At 41.3% G+C, this 22,964-nt stretch overlaps 1 protein-coding gene and 1 long non-coding RNA gene across 3 annotated transcripts in view; one reads left to right on the top strand and one right to left on the bottom strand.

Moving 5' to 3' along the window:
- Cdkal1 (CDK5 regulatory subunit associated protein 1 like 1) overlaps positions 1-22,964 on the top strand; it is a 661,435-nt gene that overhangs the window by 399,157 nt on the left and 239,314 nt on the right. For both annotated transcript variants that reach the window (XR_002379517.1, XM_021180436.1), the window contains exon 13: positions 21,281-21,343. Coding sequence is in view for 1 of the 2 variants with exons in the window: in XM_021180436.1 (XP_021036095.1) it covers positions 21,281-21,343 (63 nt within the window). In the remaining variant the exon portion in view is untranslated. The remainder of the gene's footprint in view (positions 1-21,280; positions 21,344-22,964) is intronic.
- Positions 4,317-8,153, bottom strand: LOC110308089. The gene is made up of 3 exons (XR_003834634.1): positions 8,071-8,153; positions 5,348-5,493; positions 4,317-5,269 (listed from the first exon to the last, which is right to left on the bottom strand). It is a non-coding gene; the product is annotated as an uncharacterized LOC110308089 (long non-coding RNA).

The following is a 22,964-nucleotide window of genomic DNA, read 5'->3' as shown; positions in this document are numbered from 1 at the left end:
GTTGAGTTACCATGCTCAGGATGATATTTTCTAGTTCTATCCATTTGCTGCAAAACTCATGATGTCTTCATTCTTAGTAGCTGAATAGTATTCCATTATGTAAATGAGCCCATATTTTCTGTATCCATTTATTGTTTGTTGGACATCTGGGTTATTTCCAGCTTCTGACTGTTACAAATAAGGTCACTATGAATATAGTGGATGTGCCCCTATGATATGGTGGGGCATCTTTTTGGGTATATGCCTAAGAGTGGTATAGCTGGGTCTTCAGGTAAATCTATTTCCAATTTTCTGAGGAACCTTCAGATTGATTTCCAGAGTGGTTATGCCAGCAGCTTTCAATCTCACCAGCAGTGGAGGAGTGTTCCTCTTTCTCCACATCCTAGCCAACATGTGCTGTCACCTGAGTTTTTGATCTTAGCCATTCTGATTGGTGTGAGGTGAAATCTCAGGGTCATCTTGATTTGCATTTCCCTGTTCACTAAGGACTTTAAACATTTCTTTAAGTGCTTCTCCACCATTCAAGATTCCTCAGTTGTGAATTCTCTGTCTAGTTCTATATTCCATTTTTTTTATTGGGTTGTTTATTTTTTTGGAGGTTAGCTTCTTAAGTTCTTTATATATTTTGGATATTATCTCTCTATCAGATGTGGGGTTAATGAAAAATTTTCCCCCAATCTGTAGGCTGTCCTATTGATTGTGTCCTTTTGCCTTATAGAAGCTTTTCAGTTTTGTTAGGTTCCATTTATCAATTCTTGTTCTTACAACCTGAGCCATGGAGTTCTGTTTAGGAAATCTCCCCTTGTACCAATGAGTTCAAGGCTCTTTCCCACTTTCTCTTCTATTGGAGACAGTGTATCTGGTTTTATATTGAAGTCCTTGATCTACTTGGACTTGAGCTTGGTGCAAGGTGACAAATATGGATCTATTTTATTTTTCTACAAACATACTGCCAATTAGACCAATACCATTTATTGAAGATGCTTTCTTTTTTTCCATTGTATATTTTTGGCTTCTTTCTCAAAGATCAAGTGACCATAAGTGTTTGGGTTTATTTCTGGGTCTTCAGTTCTATTCCACTGATCAACCTGACTGTCTGTACCAGTACCATTCAGTTTTTACCACTACTGTAAAACTCTGTAGTACAGCTTGAAGTCAGGAATGGTGATTACCCCAGAAGTTCTTTTATTGTTAAGAATTGTTTTTGTTATCTTGGGTTTTTTGGTTTTTTTTCATGTGAAATTGAGAATTGTTCTTTCCATGTCTTTGAAGAATTGTGTTGGGATTTTGATGGGGATTGTGTTGAATCTGTAGATTGCTTTTGGAAGTATGGCCATTTTTACTGTGTTAATCCTACAGATCCATAAGCATAGGAGTTCTCTCCATTTTCTGGGGTCTTTGATTTCTTTCATGAGAGACTTGAAGTCTGTCATAAAGATCTTTCACTTGTTTGGTTAAAGTTACATCAAGATATTTCATATTATTTGTGACTATTGTGAAGGGTATTGTTTTCTTATTTCCCTTCTCAGCCCATTTATCATATGTATAAAGGAAAGCTACTGATTTGAATTAATTTTATATCTAGCCACTTTGTGATCTTAAAGAAAACCATGCAAAACAAACAAAACCTACATACTATGTTCAACTTATTTCTTCAAATTTTGTTTTTATTTTGGCATTAATTTTTATCCTGCTTTTAGGAATTTTTAATTACCATGGCTGTGATAAAATATGTGGCTACATGTGTGTTTTCTGTGTTAGGAATTGTAGTGGAAGGTGTTATAACTAAGAAAGACTGACTGGATTTATATAGAGAATATAAATCCCGCCCTTTGAAAAGTCATTTTTATTATATTTCAGCCTAGGGTTTTTGTTTTTTGTTTTTTTGTTTTTTTCAGTTTGATTATGTGCCTTGTTTTGTATAAGTTCCAGAAAAATTACAAGGGTCTATATAATTCTTCTGTGTCTTTTATGAACCTGATTTATTAAAATTATAATATTCAATGTGAACTCATTTTTATTGCCTCAACAATGGCTTTAGAGGAGATGAGACTCTGGACTAACTTCTAAGGAAAAGGAGCTTATGGTGCTGTCTTATGGTTCTGATCTTGAATTTCTTTCTCTGTGATAAGTATGCTTCAATAATAATTCTGTATTATTTCAGGGGAATTAGAAGTGTTTCAAGAATTAGAGCTGATGTTAAATATACATTCAGGGCAACAGAAATCGATTTGGTAATGTAGCATGAAGCTCATTTCTAACTCTTGCTCCTTAGAATTGTGTTTATTTCATAATTAAAGACAAGAGAATCAAACCAAGTGGTAAACATTCATCTTTTGTGATTCTGTTCTATCCATGTCTTCTCACCTTGGATATGGGTCCTGACTCCTTAGTTTTCCCCTTCACAGCAGTGCACTCTATAACAGCAAGTCGCAGGGTTGAGGTGGAAGTGTACACTATGGGATTGTCAGTGTGGGTTGCAGGTGTGTCCTGCCTCTTGTCATCTTTGCAGGAATTTAAGGTTTCTGCTTGGCAGAGCGGTTCACTGGGCTCAGTGTCACCAAGTTGCTTTGCCTCACAGTGCGGTAGAAAGCTGGGACCGCAACAGTATTCTCTCTGCCCCCTTGTGCTGTGCTGTTATAAAAAGCAAGTAAAATATTCATTCCAGAAATTTACAAAAATTTTAGAAAAGAAAATGCTGACTTTTAAATTATGTCCTGGTAGGGCAATCTCATGTGTGGTTTTAGAAATGCTTTTAAATTCTCTTTTAACGCTTTGTGGTTTTATTTGGTGTGCACGGGTGTCTGTGTCCATAGGCCCATGTGTGTGAGCACAAAGGTGAGGGTCCAAGGGCAGCTCACGAGATGTTCTGTCCATCCACCACACAGGCTCCAGAGACAGAGCCAAGCACAGTCCCCTGCTGAAGTGTCTTCACTGGCCCTGTTTTTAACTGCCAAGAATACTTGTAGGTGTGTAGAAGAGACTAAGGTGTGTGGCCTCCAGCCACTCTCCCAAGATTCATCAATTTTGCTCTTTCAGCATCTTGCTACGCATGTCCTCACATGTCTACTTTTGCATGTGTGTGCACACAAGCATCTTTCTTCTGAATCTTCCACATGTTGTTGCTCCTCCACTTCCCTCCTAAGAGAAGACAGTAAGAGACACAGCCATACTTTTTCCCTGAACAATCTGTATAGACAACAGACAACTCCAGTCTGTAGTAATTAGTGGACGTTTTCTAAGGTGGGGAACCTCAGGTAATTATGTTTTAATAGAATTTGGGAACTTTCGCATTAATTGTGATTGTTTTACCTAATCAACAATTTATTCTCCGGTTCCATCATAAATCTCACCAGTGTCTGCAGCAGTGTTCTCCTGGTCATTTGTTACACATGGTAACAACCTGTCATCTCTCTCAACCTGGGCCCTTCCTAAGCTTTTCCTTTCTCAGTGTGAGCCTGAGTTCCCTTCACCGTTAGGCTAAGGTTATAGCCTCTATGCTTCTATGCTTTATGCTGATGTGTTTATATGCGTGGGCCTGTCTGAGTAATGGTGAAGGTCCACCCTCAGAGCAGTACATCCAGAGGTTGTCATGACCTTCTACCCTCTGTTAGTGACTTTAAATTGGTCACCTGCTTAGCAGTGCTGTCTGGATTCTCTGTCTCAGCTTTACCGTGTTTGGATAAGAGCTGTCAATCCTGAGTGTGTCACAGAAGACAGAGTTGGTGAGGCTGCAAAAACCAAAATAGCTCAATGACTTATGTCCCAGTCCCGCTTTCTGGCTACTTAGTGGCTACAGTCATGCAATTTAAGACATTTTTCACTTTAGTTTTTAATCTATTCCAAACTTCTGAATTATTTTTAACAGTTCTCAAGCCTGAACCTATCTTTAAAAATAAAATAAAATAAAATAAAATAAAATAAAATAGCTCAAATTTAGACTTAGGCACAGAGAAGGAAGCTAAAGTTAGAAAAGGCAGAGTTTACCTCACTGAAGAGCCTGTGCGTTTGCTTGGCAGTGGATAATACATGAGAACCGTCCTCCTCAAAACTGTGCAGATCAAAAACGTATGTGGGTTGAGCGAAGCTGGGTAGATTTATGGATGATAAAAATCTCCACTTGGAGGAGAATTTACAGGTCATGTCTGAAGCCTTTCTCCTGATGTTCAGTGAGACTCGCAACTAACTCCGCTGCGTGGAAATTGGTGTCAGCTGCATGCTGCTCGAGTCAGAAATACTTCCCTTCCATCTTAAATTTCTTTTCTGCCCTTCCTCTCAACCTCTGGTATCTGTGCAATCAAAAAGTATCCTCTCAAGTGACTTTGTGGTGCTTTGAACTTGTTATTTTAGGGAAAACTAATATAAAGAAATGGGAGGAACGTTCCCATGTAAGATCCAGCTAGTTCTGGAACCAGGAATGAAAATATATCATGCCACTGTCAGGGTGCCCTTTTACTGGTATAAAGTGTTCCTTGTAGGTCGTGAGCTTGGTTCTTCTGCAGGCTGCAAAATAAAGTGTACAAAAAATAGGGTTTTTAGCCCAATCCTAAGTCTCCTCAGGCTGCTGCTGTTGTTTTTCCTGGTTGTGACATGGAGTGCTGGATTCTCATTTTGTTTTATACTGGATATTTTTAAAGGAATTCATGAGGTTGTTGTGCATATATGAACTATCGGGCTTTAAAACATCTCCTAAGGATTCTTCAGTGAATAAAAAGAGAGATCTGATTCTATTCTTTTATAAAATTTATCATAACTGCCACGTAAGGCTTGTTGCATATATTATTAACTCATAAAGATAAGTTAGAGTCAGGGGCACTGTGATAGCTGGAAAGTGGATGAGCCCTTGACCACAGAGTGGACTGGCCAAGAGAGACTTAGGTACCAGTTCATATACAGCACCCTTCACCATGGGCTTCACATCTACAGGTTCAGCCATCCATGGATAAAGCCATTTAGGGAAAAATGCCTATGTACCAAACCAACATTATCCCTTGTCCTCATTCCCTTAGTAACACAATATGAGCTCTACTTACCAAGGACTTACATTGCATTGGGTATTGTAAGTAAACAAGAGGAGATTCATTTTAAAGTATACCAAAGGACCTGTGTAGGCTAAATAGGCTCAATGCAATTGCTACCACCTTTTGTATAAGGTACTTGAGCATCTGTACTTCTTTGTATCTTTGGGAGTATTGCAACCAATTTGTCATCAGTGCTGGAAGACAGATGCTGGGGATTATTCACGTGGTTAGGGAATTAGCTGGTACTTCTGTAAGAGAAAACACTGTAATAAAAAAAAGAAAAACTGTGTAAACTATAAAGGAGTTAGATTCTTCTTTCCACCTACCTCCATCTCTGGCTTCTAGGTGACATCCTTCCCCCTGTCCCAGCGGAAACTTGGTGGCTTGTGTATTCCCATGAGGTGACAGTAGAAAAATCTATAGATGGAAGGACACTGGATATGGTTGAGGACAAGCAGATTCCAGTCAGCATCTAAACATAGAATGCTGTTTTTGTTAAGCAAGTAGAACACTGTCAGTAATGTGGCTTTGCCCTCCTAAGAAGAGTTTAAAACTGTCTCTTTGGGAAAGCTGGCCAGCCCAGTACTAAGAAACACTGTCTATAGACGTTCTAGAGGTAAGCCATCTAGGCGGATCCCTGCATAGAGAACTTCACAGCAAGCTTGAGTGTGGTCTTGGAAGTGCCAGTCGCTGTTTTCTGTCCCTTACTTTTGAGCATGAATACCATTCATGGACTGTCAGACATCTCAGAAAAGTTAATAGCTGATAAGAAGCAAAAGACTAGTGTCAACAGCCCAGAGTGGTTAAGAAGAGAAAACAGACAGGACTCTAAGTAGAGGAAACAATGCTAGGAACTACCATCAATATTAAACTCATGACACAAGATGCAGGCACCATTTGAATAATACTCTAGAAGATAAAGGGGAACTCTTAAAAATGCAAACATGGTAACAAAAGAGGAAAATACCATGGAGTTGAGACAAAGTAGAGAAAATGTACCTAGAAAATAGAATAAAATGAAATTAGGTAGAAAATATTGTTAGAATATTCAACATTCAAATAACATGCATTCTAAACAGACTGACGATAAAAATAATGAAATAATTCAAAAGTACTTCCAATGACTGAAAGTGGCCACCACAGGCCTGAATCATGAATCTATAACAGACTTAAACCATGATAAGGGAGAAGAACCAGCTCATGTTGAAAGGCTCAGGGATCAGAGTGGCTCAGACTTCTGGACAGCACCCAAAGAACATTCAATGACCAATGCTTAAGAAAATGCTTCCCAGTCTATGACTCTGTGCACTTATCAGAAAGCTTTTAAAGACAGCCTGGGCATCATCCAATAAGAGAGCGGGTGAAGGAAGAGGACACAGGAGAAAAGAAGCATATGGCTTAGCACAGATAAGAGGTGAGCAGACCTCCAGTGTGCTAAAGGAGACAGCTGTGTGCCAGACCTTAAGAGCAGGCAGATCAAATAAAACCAGCCAGAGAGCTTTGAAAGACTCTTCTTCCCGAGATGAAAAGGAAGGGCTGGGGTTGTAGTGTGCTTGCCCAGCATGTCCCAGGTCTAGGACACCATATCCAGCTCCAACTCCATCCAAAAAAAAAAAAAAAATGTATTTCACAAGTCTAACACTATATTGCCGTCTAAATCATGAAAGAAAACCACAGTCTGTTAGCATTGTTCTGAAAATCTTCAGTTAAATATTGCCAAGTCAAATTCAAAGCATATTACAAAGATTGTACATCATGACCCGGTGGAACTGGTCCCGGCCATGCGAAGCTGGATTAATAGTTGTAATTTAATGATTGTGATGCAGGCAGCAGTGGAAAAAAATACAGGAAGAATTGTGATCATCTCGATGACAAAAGGCATCGGACAAGTTCATGGATTCTGCTTGATTAACAAGAGCTACTTGGAACTATCAGCAATTTATGAGTTCAAAGAGAATCCTCAATATAATGAAGGCTACTTATCAAAAACAAACAACAATACCCACCCAAAAGGGGGGGGGCAAGTCTTGTAACAGAAAAAACACTAAGCCTTTCCCTCAATATCTGCTGCATGACAAAGATGGCTACTTCTGTCATTTTCTATGTCACTGAAAATGCTAATGAATGATCAGACAAGAAAAGTAAAGACATAAAAGAAGGCAGAAAGAAAGTTTTTGTTTAGCCGGGCGTGGTGGCGCACGCCTTTAGTCCCAGCACTCTGGAGACAGAGGCAGGCGGATTTCTGAGTTCGAGGCCAGCCTGGTCTACAAAGTGAGTGCCAGGACAGCCAGGGCTACACAGAGAAACCCTGTCTCGAAAAAAANAAAAAAAAAAAAAAAAAGTTTTTGTTTAAAGATGATGTGACCCTCTGTGTGAAATGCAGTTATAAATCCTCAAACTGAATTCACTCAAGTCACTAACCCACTGCAGTGCCATATGAAAATACCGACCAAGCTGGAAACAAAAAATCAGGAAAAGTCTCTTTTTGTAACAGTATCAGAAATAGTCAAGAATAAAGTTAAACAATGAAGTGAAAGATGTTGGTAGAACAAACCTACTTAAAACTTCAATAGAAGAAACTGAAGAAGATATAAGAATCCAAAGTTCATAAGCCAAAATAATTAATATTATTAAAATGACAATATTCTCCAAAGATTCAAAACTATCAGACACAAATTCAGCACAATCCTTGTTAAACCCCTCATGGTATTCTTTACAAAAATGGAAAAACTCATTAAATAATTTATGTGGAATCACGAAGACCCTGAATAGCCAAAGCAATTCTGAGAAAGAGAGAGGCACCACATAGTCTGTTTTAAAATTGTGTTATGAAGTTTTATTAATAGCAACATTGTCATGGTGGCTTAAAAGCAGATTCATAGAAGAATCAGACAGAAGAGAGTTGAAAGATAATTCCAAGCATATGGTGAACTCCTTTTCAACCTTGGCACCAGAGGACAAAATGGGAAAAGGGTAATCTGAATAATAAGTAACTGTGAGAAAGCTAGGTTCCCACATAAAAAGAGATCTGACTGAATCCATGGCTTACCTAACCCCAAGTACCTGCAGAGAGTGAGGTGGTGGTAAGGCTCCAAGATCCAGATGAAGCAGAGGCCAGAGGCTTCCTCATAAAATCTTGGCATTTCTTTTTTTTTTTTTTTTAATTCCACATGGAAACTTGGGCTTCAAAACTGAAAAGAAATAGGGCAGTACTGAACAACATGGTCTGCACAGCCACAGAAATCATCAACAAAATGATAGCTACACTAGGTAGCATGTAAGTCTTATGTCTGATGAACAGCCAACACTAGAAAAGATTTCATATAACACTTAAGTGATAATATAAAGAGATTTTAAACAGTGACACACAGACACACACAATCAGAAAATAATGAACACACGTTTTGGGAGTATTAAGATAAGTAGTTCCTGAAAACAAATAGTATATACAAACTAGTCTGTGCTGAAGCAGCCTCTTCAACCTGAAGTGTGGGTTAGACACAGCTGTGGGTGGCAGTTTGAACATGCCCTATAAGAATCCCTGTACTGGGGACTTGGCGTTCAGTTTAGTGGTGCTGAAGTGGTAGACCCATTGAAAGATAGCCCAATAGACTAGGCTCAAAAGTAGAGTGCTTGCTGAGCATGTGTGAGTCCTTGGGCTCAATCTCAGCAATACAGGAAGAGGTGTGACCTAGTGGGAGGTCCTCGTCTTGCCGCTTCCAACCTGTCTTCCTGTCGCTATGTGGTGCGGCCCTCAGTCTCATGCCCTCAATCACCCAAAAACTATGATTAAAATTCACCATCTTCAGGCATTTTGGTATAGTAAGGGATAACGGGCATGCATGTAACAAACTGGGAAGATGCTAGGTTGAATAGGCTGGGGAACACCTAGCGTCTCTCTACTATTAATGGCTTCATTGCAAATGGCTCTCTGCATTCTTCTGCTCCAAATAGAAATCACAGATGGGTAAGGAGCACCTCAGACTTAAGAAGCGAGCTTCCAGATTCCAAGGCTTATAATCCTAAGCCTTGGGAACCAGAGACCTAGGCACATCCCTGTAGGCTTTAGTGCCAGCACCTAACAGCTAGTGCTCTTAACAGTGAGCTTTCATGAGCTGCATGGGACTCGTTCTTGTTGGGTTTGAATGGCACAGGGGAAAGCTTAGCAGTCTGTTCTCCTTTGTACTTTTTCTAACTTCCTTGCCTCACCCTCACTACACACACATGCGCCTGAGCCCTTTCTTCTGGTAGCTGCAGTTCTGCCTGGCAAAGGTCAGCCTCAGAATTTACATCTATTGGACCTCTGTGTAGGAACCCTGATCTACAACATGAAAAAGCATTGACTGATTTCTGAATTGACATAAAAACAAGACAATGGAGCAGACTGCGCTGTCTATTAAATTGTCCTCTGGTTATCGAGTAAAGACCCCTTTGTCATAAAGGCCAGAGATAAAAGAAAATGTGTGTTTAATATATAAAACAAAAATAACTCTATTTTTTTTTTGACATAGTACTTGAAGAGAAGATAGGTCAAAAAGCCTAGCCACCCCTGAAATGAATTTTAGACGCCGTATTATTGGTGTGATAGGTCTGAGGGAGAGATCAGTGATGGCTGCCTTGCTGATACAAAGGATTTTTTACAGTAGGTGCTAAATTAGATGTAGAAAGTAGGGAGTTATCAAGCCGCCCTGCTCATGTCTGACCCTCCAGGTCGCAGCCGTGGGATCATAATAGAAATGAGTCTTGGGCTTATCGAGAGAGGCAGCAATAACTGGCTCAGAACAGTTTTCATGCTTCTCCACAAATGGGATGACACTGGGGCTTATTTGGGGTCATGGAGGAGGTGCAATGGTTTTCATCAGTTTTTAGAACTATACAGCAGCTTATCCATGGGTCAGAGAAATTTAGTTTTCTTCATTCTCTTTTTCGCCCCACCCCCACGCCTCCTAGGCTCCGTGCAGATTGTCCTCTGCAAGCTGGTGCAAGGCTGCAGATGTAAACAGGGCTTGGGCAGATCCAGGTCCCATGTCTACAGCCTTGACTGCAAGCCTCAGCCTTGCTGAACGTTACATTTAGTGCAGGGACAGGACAGCAACAAATGGGAGCATAAGTATAAAAGCAATAAAAGAAAGCGCACGGAACAGCAGGGTGCTGACAAACCTCACCCGCACTGGCTTGTCTGTCTCCACGGTGTTGTTACCTGACACACACATCTCCAGCTGGACTCCTTTCCTCTTGGCTCAGTTGTAAATAACTCTTTTTAAAACAATTCATGGCCATCAAGCATTGTTATTAGGCAAGTGGGGAATAGTTAAGTAAGCCTAATTGGCCTTCTTTAGCCATTAAAAAAAATTATAAGTATATAAAGACAAAGATAACAGCAGTGTAGTATACAGGGTGCACACTAGTTGTTCCATGTTACCTGTCAAGTTGTTAATGTAGTGTAGACATCAGAGCTTAAACACTGTAACTACAGATCGTTTTAAGATGTATATAAAGGATTGTTTTAAAGACTAGAAATGACAGGAACATATTCCTGACAGTGGAGCTTCTGTCCATGGGTTTGTTCCCTTCCCTGAAACATTTTTGACCAGAAGAGTTTCATGTTCCAGGGGATTTTTGATGGAGAACTGTTTGCATAGACTTAACTAAGACTCTAAGACTTAAAACACTTCTAAGGATGTCTGGTGCTTGGATTAGGGTGCTGAGCCAGTGATAAGTGGCACTGAAAAGAAGCTCTATTTCCTTTTCTTTGTCTTGCAAATCAGTTTCTAAGTGACAAAGGACCAAGGGAGCCTTGGTGGGTGTGCTGGTGAGTTTTATGTCAACTAGACATGGGCTAGAATCATTTGGGAAGAGGGAACCTCAACTGAGAACCACACCAGATTGGCCCATAGGCAAGCTGTAGGCAAGCTTGTGCTGTATTTTCTTGATTGGTGATTGATGTGGGAGGTCCCAGTGCACTTGGAGGGTGCAGTCCTGGGCTGGTGGTCCCAGGTGCTATTAAAATGCAGACTGGGCAAGCTATGAGGAACAATGCAGTAACCCACGTTCTTCCATGACCTATGCTATAAAGTTCCTGCCTGAGTTCCTGCCCTGAGTTCCCCCTCTGATTTCTCTAGCTGATACACTGTAAATGATAAGCCAGAGTATACCTTCTCCTCCCCTTGTTGCTTTTGGTCATGGTCTTCATCACAGCCATAGAAACCAAACTGAGACAGTGCAATACGACATTCTTGTATTCCCTGCTGTGAAACCTGGTATCTTAGACCATGTAAGTTCCTGACCACTTAATGTATTTAACAGACCATGCAGATTTCTCTGTAGTGATTAAGACAGGAGTCCAGAACCCCATGTTAGAGGTTATAGAGGTAGTGATGGCGGATATCAATCGCCTTAGGCACTGGTGATAGGAATGGAGAGAATTCTGGGGAGAACCGACCTGTGACCTTCTTGGCATCCTTACCTGAGTCAGGTGCTGCTTTAACTTTAACCACTGTTTTCCCAGGGTAGGTATTGTGATACAGAACTTAGGCATCACATTCTAAAATGTTGTCAGAGTGATCAAGTATGAAAGTATGTAGCTTAGGGAAAACAGACATTCAACGTATTCCCAACACCATACCCCATTTGCAGGAATCTACCTCCGTGGATTTAGTCAGCCTAGGACATAACTGAGAATACACATTTTCCCTTGCCATTAGTTAATTACTCTAAAGATCTAAGATAGTTTAAAATTATAAGATGTGCTTAGGTTATATTCAAGTACAATGCCTATTACATAAGGAGCTTGTGCATCTGAAGATTTGAGTATCTGTGAGGGGTCCTAAAACAGATTTCCCATAGACACTAGATGGGTATAATTAGTTCTGGGCAACTGATACCGTGGCAAAGACAAGCGGTTGCCTATATATTCATTTTCTAATGTGATATGTCAGGTTACAGCATATAAATCTGAATTGGATGCATCATGTACTTCACTCAGAATAAAGGAAAGGTTACCTTTTTGATGGCCTGATTTATGCAATTTTCCCTTTTGCTTATGCATTTATTTCTCAGAATAAAAATTTCCTTCTCATTTTCAAAACCTTTGATGGAATTTGTAAATGATAATAAATGTATTAACATTGTATAACTTTGATAGATACCTTTCCCCAAATTTCTTTTCCCCAATCATTGAACAATAAATGAATTAATATTCATTTGAAAAAAAAAGTGTCTGACCACATCCTAACTGGAGATAGATTGTCTGCCCCTTAGTCTTTATGTAAGGAGAAGCCACAGTATACCTGTTGGTTTTGTGCATCATGATATTTTTCAATCCCACAGAAGCTCTTAAACATTGTCATTCCTGTATCCTATATTGGATTTGTCATTAGAGATAGGAGCTTTATGAAAATGCAAACATAATTTAAATTTTTTTCTTGAGTATAAATTGAATCAGAGGAAAAATTCATGGAAGACAGATTTGAAACTTTGACTTATTTACCGTGATAGTCCTAAAGTCCTAAAGCATCATTTATAGCTGTAACAGTGCCATCCAGCCTGGTGATTGGCATGAGATTTAACAATCTGCTTAGGCCTCGTGAATTGGATATCCATTCTGAGGGAGACACTCTTAGTAAGCAGTAGTTATACCGGGCCTTGCCATCCAGAACATTTGGAATTCATTTTTCCAACATGTCTGTACTCACTGTGTGCTTAGCTGCCGGTTAGGTATGCACAAGGCTTGGCTTTTCCTCATGAGTTCATGAGCTCTGCTAAGTCAATAATGTTGCTTTCAGATGCACTAGTATGGAGCCTGCAGAATGGTGGTTATGTAGAAAATAGATGATTGGAGTCAGAGCTCAGGGAGTAGATAGTATGTGAGGAGGGAATGGTGGAAGCAGGACAGTGGGTCAGAAGGCTTGTAGGAAAGAGAGAAGAGCATCCACGGGGTAGAAGGCTCCATCGAAGAATTGATGGATATATGGTTGGGGGATTGATCTAACTCTAAGAGTGAATAAAGGACAAAAGAATGGGGAATCTAAGGTTAATGACCAGAAATAGGCTGGATTGCTGTGTCATAAGCTGAGGTGTTAGAACAAAAGATGCCCAGGTAGTTAGAGGACCCAGAAGGCTCAGTAAAGGTAAAGCAACATTGTAGGAGCTGGGGAAGAGAATGGGTGGACGTTCTGAACATCCCCCTCATTGCAGTTTTTATAGTTGTGTTAGGGAAGGCATGGCACATAGTGACCAGATCACGGCTTTTTCCTCAAAGAGGCCTTGACACACGGTGGCAACAATTAGGAAGGAGCTCTGTACAGACAGGGTTTCTGTTGGGTTGGACAGTGGCAGCTTGGAAAAGATGATTTAAAATTAATTATTTGCCTACACATATATGTATGTACCAGATGCATGCCTGGTGCCCACAGCACCCTGTGGGTGCTGAGAATCAAACCAGGAGAAGTGAAGCTCATAATTGCTGAAGCCTCTCTCCAGCCCAGAAGAGACTATTTTGAATGAAACTTGTGGGATGAATCCAGTACCTGAAGATGACAGTGGGGCCCTTGCAGGCATCGGGAGTGGCATTAAGGAGCTGTGAGTTAGGAGAATCAGGCACTACCTACAGAGGGAATAAAGCCACCTGAATCCCAGTGTCTCCTACACACAAGTTACATTTTGTGTGATGTCCAAAACATTTGAAATTATAAAGACAAACTTAACAGTATAAAAACAGGTGTCCGCCCATTTTGGCTCACTGGTCATTTAATGGGAGACTTTGAACTTACAGAGTGAGGAAAGGACACAGTGAGATGACCATGTAAGTAGGAGCAGACTTTCTACTCTCTGGTCGCCAGTAAAGATGGCAGAGGGAAGACTGGCAATATTGTGTGGCTCAGTAGAGCCCCCTTGCTCATTCTCAGTGCCCAGAAGTGACCACACAGAGAATGTGTGAATGAACCGTTGTACAGAATCTGCTACTCAGTATACATGGACTTTGTCCTATTGCTGGTCACGGCTACTCATTTGGGCAACAACTATGACAAAAATGAGTCTTTCCTTCTATGCCTAACATGCCTTTGTTGACATAGAATGACTTTTCCTTGCAAATAAGTGTTCTCTAGAAAATAGTGTGCCTGTACATAGTCATGGCTGGTCCCTTCCACTTCAACACATATCACCATCTCCCCACAGGGCAGGCATCCCTTGTTATTGCCCATTGAGGGCCGCTGTGGTTGGCCAGTACACTTGCCTTGTTAGAGGTGTTTCCCACTGACGCCCTCAATGCTTTCGAATCAGCTGCACATTGCACATCTGCTGAATTTGATGTCTGTACCATTATGCTGGGGTGATTAGATTCATCAACTCCCTAATTCTGCCCTCAATACTGTCATCACATCCTGTAGGAAATGCTTATACTGTCTACCTAGCCTGTGGAGAGGCCACTCAGTGGTATGAAGGCTTACCTTCGTGATTTTTCAGCTCTTACTAGAGACTAACTAATAACGTCTTCCTGGGACTTACAGGTGTGTCTTGTTTTCCCTATTGTCACAGAAGAGACCTCTCACAGAACAGTAATGAAACACTCCTATGCCTTAGAAAAACCAGAGGGACTGGCTGGGGATGTAGCTCATTGGCAGAACACATTCTATTCTATTCTATTCTATTCTATTCTATTCTATTCTATTCTATTCTATTCTATTCTACTCTACTCTACTCTACTCTATTCTATTTACTTATTTAGTTGTTTGTTTGTTTGTTGGCTGCTTGCTTGCTTGTATAAGGCCCTGAGCTCCATCCTCAGCAATGTAAATAACAAACAATACTGTGCAGATAAGATTTAAAGCTCTTTCCTGTCTTCTTGTGTACTAGAGGGTGAACAGCAGCCATATTCCACATCAGTTTTCCAACTGGTTTCTGAAACTTTGAGGTTTGTGGTTTATATTTCAGGGGCATTTTTTCTTCTTCCTCCCTGGGCTTTCATGGAGGATTGCTATCTCAGGACCACCCCTGACAGACTGACAATAGGACCATGAGATTGTTGACTGGCCTCGGGTATTGTCAATGCTTTTCCTAAGCTTCTGATGCTTCTCACACACGGCATAGTAAAGGGCCAGGCTTATTAAACTAGTTTCCCTGTCTTGTCCAAAGTATTCACCAACTTAAGTATGGAGCATCAGCCTGCTCTGCAGTCCAAGCTCAGTGTGGCCCGAGGGATTCCTTAAGAGAGAAGCTGTGTTGTAAGGAAGGGAAGAGGTTGGGAAGCAAGGCAAAGCTGCAGGCATAGTGTAGAGCTGCAGATTAAAAGTTCCTGATGATGGCACGTACCAAAGGATGTTAGGGAACTGGCCTAGTAGCACAGAAGTCAGAAGCCAGCTTACAGAGCATCCTGGATCTCAGATTTAACCATGCCTTGGAAACAGTGAGCTTTCTAGAGTCCCGCTAGACCAATTAAATCTAAGACACCGGGGAGGACAGAAGCATCAGTCATTCTTGCCTGCAGCAAGGGGTGGATAGCACTGGCATATTCTAACCACCTCTTGGCCTTAGGAAGCTCTGAGCAGACAGCTAGCCAGAGTCAGGAGACACACATCCCTCCTTCCTTCCTCCATTATCTTCCTATGTGATCTCATGCCAGTCCTGCTTCAAATGGCACCAGCATGCTCAGAACCCTCAAGCTTGTGGCCCACATGCCCTCTGCTGAGCATCAGCTTCTTCTCATTACTCTCCAGATGGCTCCCAGCCAGTTCTCTCCTCTTCCCCCAGCCTGCTTGTTCATGCCTAGTCTTCATTCCATGGAGGAGCTGAAGCCAACCTCTTAGAATCTCTGTTCTTTCTTCTGTTCTGTACTGTGAGTTAGTCACTAGCTGTCAGTGATCCTGCCTCTCAGTTTGTGTAATCCAGCCCACCCTCTCACCTCGCCCAAGCTTTCCCTGCAAGTATTATTTGATTGGCATGGTTTCAGTAGCATGGCTGGTTTCTCACTCCACCATAGGAAGGATTGATCTTGGTCTGACTGGGCTCCATCTTTAATCTCTTTGGGGACCTCTTTCTGAATCCCAAGTTTGATCATTTGTAGCTATGCCAGTGCATATCATCTCATTTAACCTTTCCTTTTTACCAACCAACTCCATGTGTGTGCCTATACTCAGCCTGCTTCCTCACCACCTGTAAATTACACCACTGCCTGTCAATTCAGTTTTGTGGAAGCCTAAGCTGCCAAGCAAGTGATATCTGTTCTTTAACCCAATGCTGTCACATTGCAGAGGGAACTTAATGGGCCCACTGTTGTCTGTATCCTAGCAGCAAAAAGTAAGAGTTAGACTTCCTATAGAGGAAGTAGGCTAGAAGATCACCTCACACATGAGAAGCAAGAGTGGTAGACATCGCCCAGAGTCATGTAAAACAGGTTCTCTGCCCACAGGGAGCTTCACAATGTGTGCTCTGTTACACACTCATTTTCTTTTCTTTTCGAGACAGGGTTTCTTTGTATAGCCTTGGCTGTCCTGGAACTAGCTCTGTAGACCAGGCCAAGCTGGCCTCGAACTCACAGCAGTCACTGGCTTCTGCCTCTTGAGTTCAGGGACTAAATGTGTGTTACATCACTGCCCAGTTGCATACTCTCCAGAGAGGTTGAAATGGTTACGACATTGGCAACCTACACTGTTCAAAGGTGGAGCTTAAGCTTTGTTTTTTCTAAAAAAGAATTGCACATAAATATAGAGGCGTTTCTGACCTTAGGGAGAGAATCCCAATGCAGTTTGTAAAGTGAAATTGGAGGAAGGTGTGGATGCACATCTCCTCAATAAAAAATAAACAATTACTTACCTAATTAAACAAACAATGATTGTGAGGCCTTAATGGAAAGAAGTGGAAGAAAGAAATGTAGATGCTCTAACAGACTTGCATACTGCCTTGTTTTGAAAGCCAGCCACAGGCCACATAGACGGCAGAGCTCAGCGTTCACTAGCTCTGCCATCCACACATGGGGATTGATGATGCAGATAACTTGATGGTACCTTGCAAGATTCTGGGAGGAACACTTGCCAGTCCACCTTGGTTACAAGTCGATCCTGTGGCGTGTTCTCTATGTTTACTTTTTAAATGCTTAGAGGGTTTGCAGGTGTCTTCAGGGCTGAGATGTTTATTTGAACAGGCTGAAAAGCAGGAGGTCATTTGGACCTGTGCTGTGATGCAATAGGAAAATGTTCAAGTATTCCACTTGGGTCTCAGCTTTTAGTCTCAATTAAAGCTGCTGAGAGCATAGCTCAGTAATTCCTTCACAGTAGGTTTTTTTTGTTTTTGTTTTTGTTTTGTTTTGTTTTTTTCCATGTTGCCTGTCTGAGAAACATGATCACTACAAATGACAGCCGCATCTTCACCATTTGTATGTGTAACCCTTGAGGCTTTAGGCCCAACACTTAGTAAAAAATGTCTTCTTGAATTTTCTGTGATCTAAAGTCATAAGATACATCTAGAAAGGCTATGAAAACCCCAGCTCTATTTCAGCCTGCTCCAGAACCTGACTGGCAGTTTTCTCTTAACTTCCTATAGAATGCTCTGGAAGGTCGAGTCATAAAAACTAGACAGCCAGGTGTTGTTGCCCCTCACTGGTTCATTGTTATGCATCAGGATACAGGCTATGATTGCTTGTCATCTATCTTCAGAGAGCAGGTAGAAGGAACAGGCCATCTTTCTGGAAAGCTGTATACTTGGTGCTCAGTCCAGCGGGTGCCTCACTGGTGTGTTAGGGACACAGATGCTACACCAGAGTGATTGACTGTTTTTTGTAAAGAGCCAGATAGTGGATGCCATATGGTCTGTAGGACAGTCTCTGTTGGGACACTCAGCTCTGCTTGTGAAGCATGAAGCACTCACAAGGGAATGGGTGTGACTGTGCTCCAATAGAACCTTATGTACTTGACTATATGTGGGAGAGAATCTGAACACATGTGGGATGATGTGTGTGTGCACCAAAGGCAAACCTCAGAAATCAGTCCTTAGGAATCAGCTTATATTTTGAAACCTTCTTTCTCATTGGTGTGGAGCTTGAGGATTAGGCTAATCTATTTGGTCAGCAAACTTCAAGAATCAGCTTGTTTGCACTCAACAGAGCCAGCATTATAAGCATATACCATGATGTCTGACCTCTTGCCTGATTTCTATGAACCGAGCTGAGGGCCTCAGGCTTCCATGGCAAGTACTTTGCCAACTGACCTATCTCCCCAGACCTCAACAAAACTTACTTAAAAGAACAGGAGTTAGCCTAGATTGGCCCAGGAACATAACTTACCACCGTTTGCTCTGCATTCCAGAAATGCACCATTGGCTATATAACTGACTTCAGGGAGGAATATCTATGATATCCAGATAGCACTCATGATGCGCTGACTTTTTATGTTCATAACCAGGACTCTACTATATGTGTGTATAATTAGTTGGTTGTCAGAAGTAGAGTTCTATTTCTTTCCTGGATTTTTTTTCCCCCTTTGAGGGATTTCAAACACCGTTATTTAATTACCTTTACCTCCTTTCTTCCTCAAATCACTTGACTTAGTTTATGACAGAAGGTATGTACAGGCCAGGGGTGGGGTGGTGCAACTCAGTGAAGAATGTGCATTTAACTTGCATAAGTCCTAGTGTCCCCCACAATGAAATAAGAAGAAATAAATATCAAGTTAAAAGGTGCATGTGGGTTTGGGCTGACCAAACTCACATAAAAGGCCACCCAAAACAATGCTTGCCATTTCTTAACCCCCTGCCAGCTCCTGCTGGTAAGAGGGCACTTGTGAGGCTGCTCAGCCTTCAGGCACTTCCTGCGTTGATTGTTGGTGTGTTTCCCAGCTTATCTTCACTAATATCATCTCCTTTCAGGGGGAAAGTGCCCCAGTGTGTTACATCAAGTCTCCCATTAAAGGATGTGTTGGTGTTTCTCTCTCTCTTTTGTTCTTTCGACTGAAGTGTGGCCAAGAGCCATTCCACTAACTAAGTGGGTGTAAAGGAAGGAAAGAGAAATCATAAGCTAATGCAGACTTTGGTGGACAAGTGACTGTTGAAAATAGACTCTGAGGCTCATAGAAACGTTTCATTAACTAAGGGAACTGTTTTCTATTTCCTTAAAGACACACCCTCTGCCGTGCAGGCAAAAAGAAAAAGGGGGTTATATTGGAAGCATTGCTTGAGAGGGGGCAGAAGAAGTGGGAACTTCAGCAGGAAAAGATGCCTATCAGTGGGCGTTAGAATGTGGCAAACAAGGCCAGCTGACTAGAAATGATGCCTGTGGAATGCTTCCTCTCAAGATAGTTTTCCTACAGAGCTGTTCCGTTTCACAACTATGAGAGTGTATAAATGACTTTCATACGTGACCATAACCATGACCAGATCCTGGCAGTCAGGAGGTGTGTGGTAGACATATCACATGAAGACTCTGGAGTAGGTAGCAAACATCTCTATAGGCCTCAAGGACAATCAGCAAGGGTTCATTCAAATGGAAGCACCCCTGTTGTTTGTTAGTTGGCTATCACAGACATTATGGGTCACTTGCATGACAGAATTGCAAGATATAACAGAGGTTGATTCTGTGATGAATAAGAGATAAATATAATGAATTCTTCGATACGCAGAAATATTGTGTGTCTATTCTACAAGACACAAACATAGTTATGTAAGTTTAGAAAAAAATCTAACCTAAATGGAGGAGAAAACCTCTCCAGAGTACCCTTCTCAAGTTGTGATCCCTCCTTCAATCCTGGTGCAAAGGAAAACTGAAAGGAATAGCGCTGGGGGTGGGGGTGGGGGTGCAGTTTGGCCATGTCAGGGTCATAAGCATGCATACAATATAATCCTGAAACTAGACATGCACAATTTATTTCTTAAAATGATACAAACTTTCAGGCTTATAGAAATGTTTATGCAAAGACTGCCCTTGCATCAAAACTCGATGTGTTAGCCTGGTATAGTGGAGTATACCTTCAATCCCAGCACTCAGGAGGCAGGAGCAGTAGAATAGCAAGTTCCAGGCTAGCCTTGTGTATGTAGTGATGCCCTTTCTCATAAAATAAGGAAACAAACAAACAAATAAACAAGCAAATGATTTGCCAGGAAGATTTGGATTTCTAAAGCTTTGGAATTTCAGATCGCCTAAGAGTGAATGAGAGTCTGTCCACATCTATGGAAGTTTTGCAAGGAGGAAGTATGAACTAGAAAGCAGATGTCTCTGTAGTGCTGAACAGCCTCCTAGCCCTGACAGTAATAACCCCATCTGTGTATGTGAGTTCCATGTGCACATGCCTGTGCACAAAATTGATATGGAACCATGTAAGCATACAGTGGCAAACAAATAAGCTTCTTTTCAAGTTGACTGTGATAGAAGAATGCCATATTTATCCCTGTCACAGCCTGGGGAGCAAGCCTGAGGAGTCTTGCATAGAGTCCGGGTTTCACTTGAGCAGAGCGCCTCATTAGAAGTGAAGGGCCTTGTCTCTTCATAGCTGCCTGGGAGGCTTAGCATAGTTCCATGCTTCTCTGCCTCAAGCATGTCATTGATTCATTAAGCCATTATTTGTTGAGTACATACTGGGTATAGGATACATCCTGCTGGGTACCTGGCTGTAGAATAGTTTCGTCATGAAGGTGCCCTCCCACCCCAGCTACAGGCTCAAGCAGACAGACTCAAGATGCTCCAGGCAACCTGGTGCAGCAGTGTCACTCAGGTCGATGCTAGTGCTTGGGGATCAGTTGTTGGCATTAAAACGGAGTTGAGCACATCCCATAAAAATGAGCTGAGGTTTCTTTCTCCTCACTGTAGTTTCTAGGTGTATTCTTAGAAATAGTTTGAGATGGTAATTTGCTTTAATCACAAAACCTTCTATGACTGCAGTTGTCAACCTCCTATTGGCTGTGATCCCTTTGGCAAAACTCTATCTCCAAAAATACTGATTATTATTACATTATGATCAATAACAGTAGCAAAATTGTATTTGTGAGGTAGCAATGAAATAATTTTATAGTTGGGGTCACCACAACATGAGGAGTTGTATTAAAGGGTTGCAGCATTGGGTGGGTGAGAACCACTGAGTCGCAACATTAGGAAGGTTGAGAGCCACTGTTCTGGGAAGAGGTAGCCTGCCTGCTACATGACAGTTGAGCTACATAGCTATCAGTTGACTGATGTCTGCATGCAACAAGCTATAGTCTTTCTATAGGTAGATAGAAAAATACACAGACGTATTTTTTGCTACCTGTCAACTCAAATATTTGTGGTTTTTCTTCCACAGAAAAAACAAAGGACAAAAGATCTTTCTCGGGTGTTTCATTCCTACAATCCATATGATCACAAGGTAAGAGAGGCATGCGATTAGTATGTTTGGAATTAGAGTGTTCAGTGGAAATCCCTATTCTAAACATGTATCGGGGAGTGCTTAGCTGTGTTGCCTCCCAGGCCTAGTTCCTCCTAAATGGATAACACAGGTTTCATTAGTATGTCATAATTGTGAAACATACTACCAATTATATTTGCATTTCTGTTTTTAAAATGCCTTATAAATTAAACAGAAATTTTCTGTTTTTGAACTGAATTGCTTGCATTTTTTCATGTTGGAATGTAGTTTCAGCGGGGCTAGATCTGTTCTGTGGAAGCTCTTACCCAACATGCATGAAGCCCCTGGCTCACTCGCCAGCTCTGCCCCAAACCAAACCAAGTCTACCTATACATTATCCATGAAGTGTCGAAAGTTTGAATGTTCTCTTGAAATGGAGGTGGTGATCACTATTTTAGTTGGTAAATGTTTTCTTCTGAAATACTATGGTGAGTGAACCAGGCTTTGGAATTGGTAGAGACAAGTGAAACCTTTACTATCAAATCTTGAGTCTCTGTTGTTCTGATATTTACTCTGCTAAACAAATAATATGTACAAGAAGCAACACACAGCCTAACATCTGAAATGGCCTTACAAAGACTAACAAGGTGGAAGACCAAGGAGTAAGGCCTCCTGTGCTCCCTCCTACTGCTTAGTAAAGACTGCAGCCCTTCCTGTGTCATTTGTGCCCAGACTTTCCAACCCCATGCATTTGAAGAGCTTCCATGTGTATTTTTACCTATAAGCATTCCCCACAGATTTGTCAAAGACAACGAGTCCTTTAAAAAGTATAAAAATCACCAGGCAGTGGTGGCGCACGCCTTTAATCCCAGCACTTGGGAGGCAGAGGCAGGCAGATTTCTTAGTTCGAGGCCAGTCTGGTCTACAGAGTGAGTCCCAGGATAGCCAGGGCTATACAGAGAAACCCTATCTCGTAAAACAAAACAAAATAAAACAAAACAAAAAAAAATGTACAAAAATCAGGGATTGGAGAGATGTCTCAATAAGAGTATTGGTTCCTCTTCTATAAGACTCTGGTCCAATTCCCTGAGCACACATAGTGACTCAGTACCATTTGTTTCATCTATCCCAGGACATCCAAAGCCCTCATCTCGCCTCCATAGACACTGCCCACAGGTGGTGTACAAGCATACATGCAGGCAAAATACCCATACATCTAAAATAAAAATATACTTTTTAAGCTCCAAAATCATTCTAATACTGGCTGGAGGCCAATATTAGAACTCCTGACACTCCACATTTTCATGGTGAAACATATCACAGGTTTCCTGAGGTTTGTATTAAAGTCTCTATGCCATGAAATGTTCTAATAAATTTGTTAATGTGAGGTGATTTCAAAAGCAAACAAGCAAACAAACAAAAAATCACACAGTTGAAATGCCACTATACATGTGAGTCCATACCTAGGAACTTGCTGGCAGACATTGTGGGACGTTTTCAACCAGCAAAAATAAATAATGTGAAAATCCCAATCCTCAATTGAGAATAGATAGATATCTAGACTCAAGAGACAAAACGGATGTGCCAGTAATTGATGGAACTTCAAAGAACTTAGAGTTTCTAGTGTGTAACATGGGACTAA

Source organism: Mus caroli, chromosome 13 (genome assembly GCF_900094665.2).
Source record: "Mus caroli chromosome 13, CAROLI_EIJ_v1.1, whole genome shotgun sequence".
Lineage (NCBI taxonomy): Eukaryota > Metazoa > Chordata > Mammalia > Rodentia > Muridae > Mus > Mus caroli.
The sequence above is the reverse complement of the archived record's forward strand: the minus strand, read 5'-3'. Positions and strand labels throughout refer to the sequence as shown.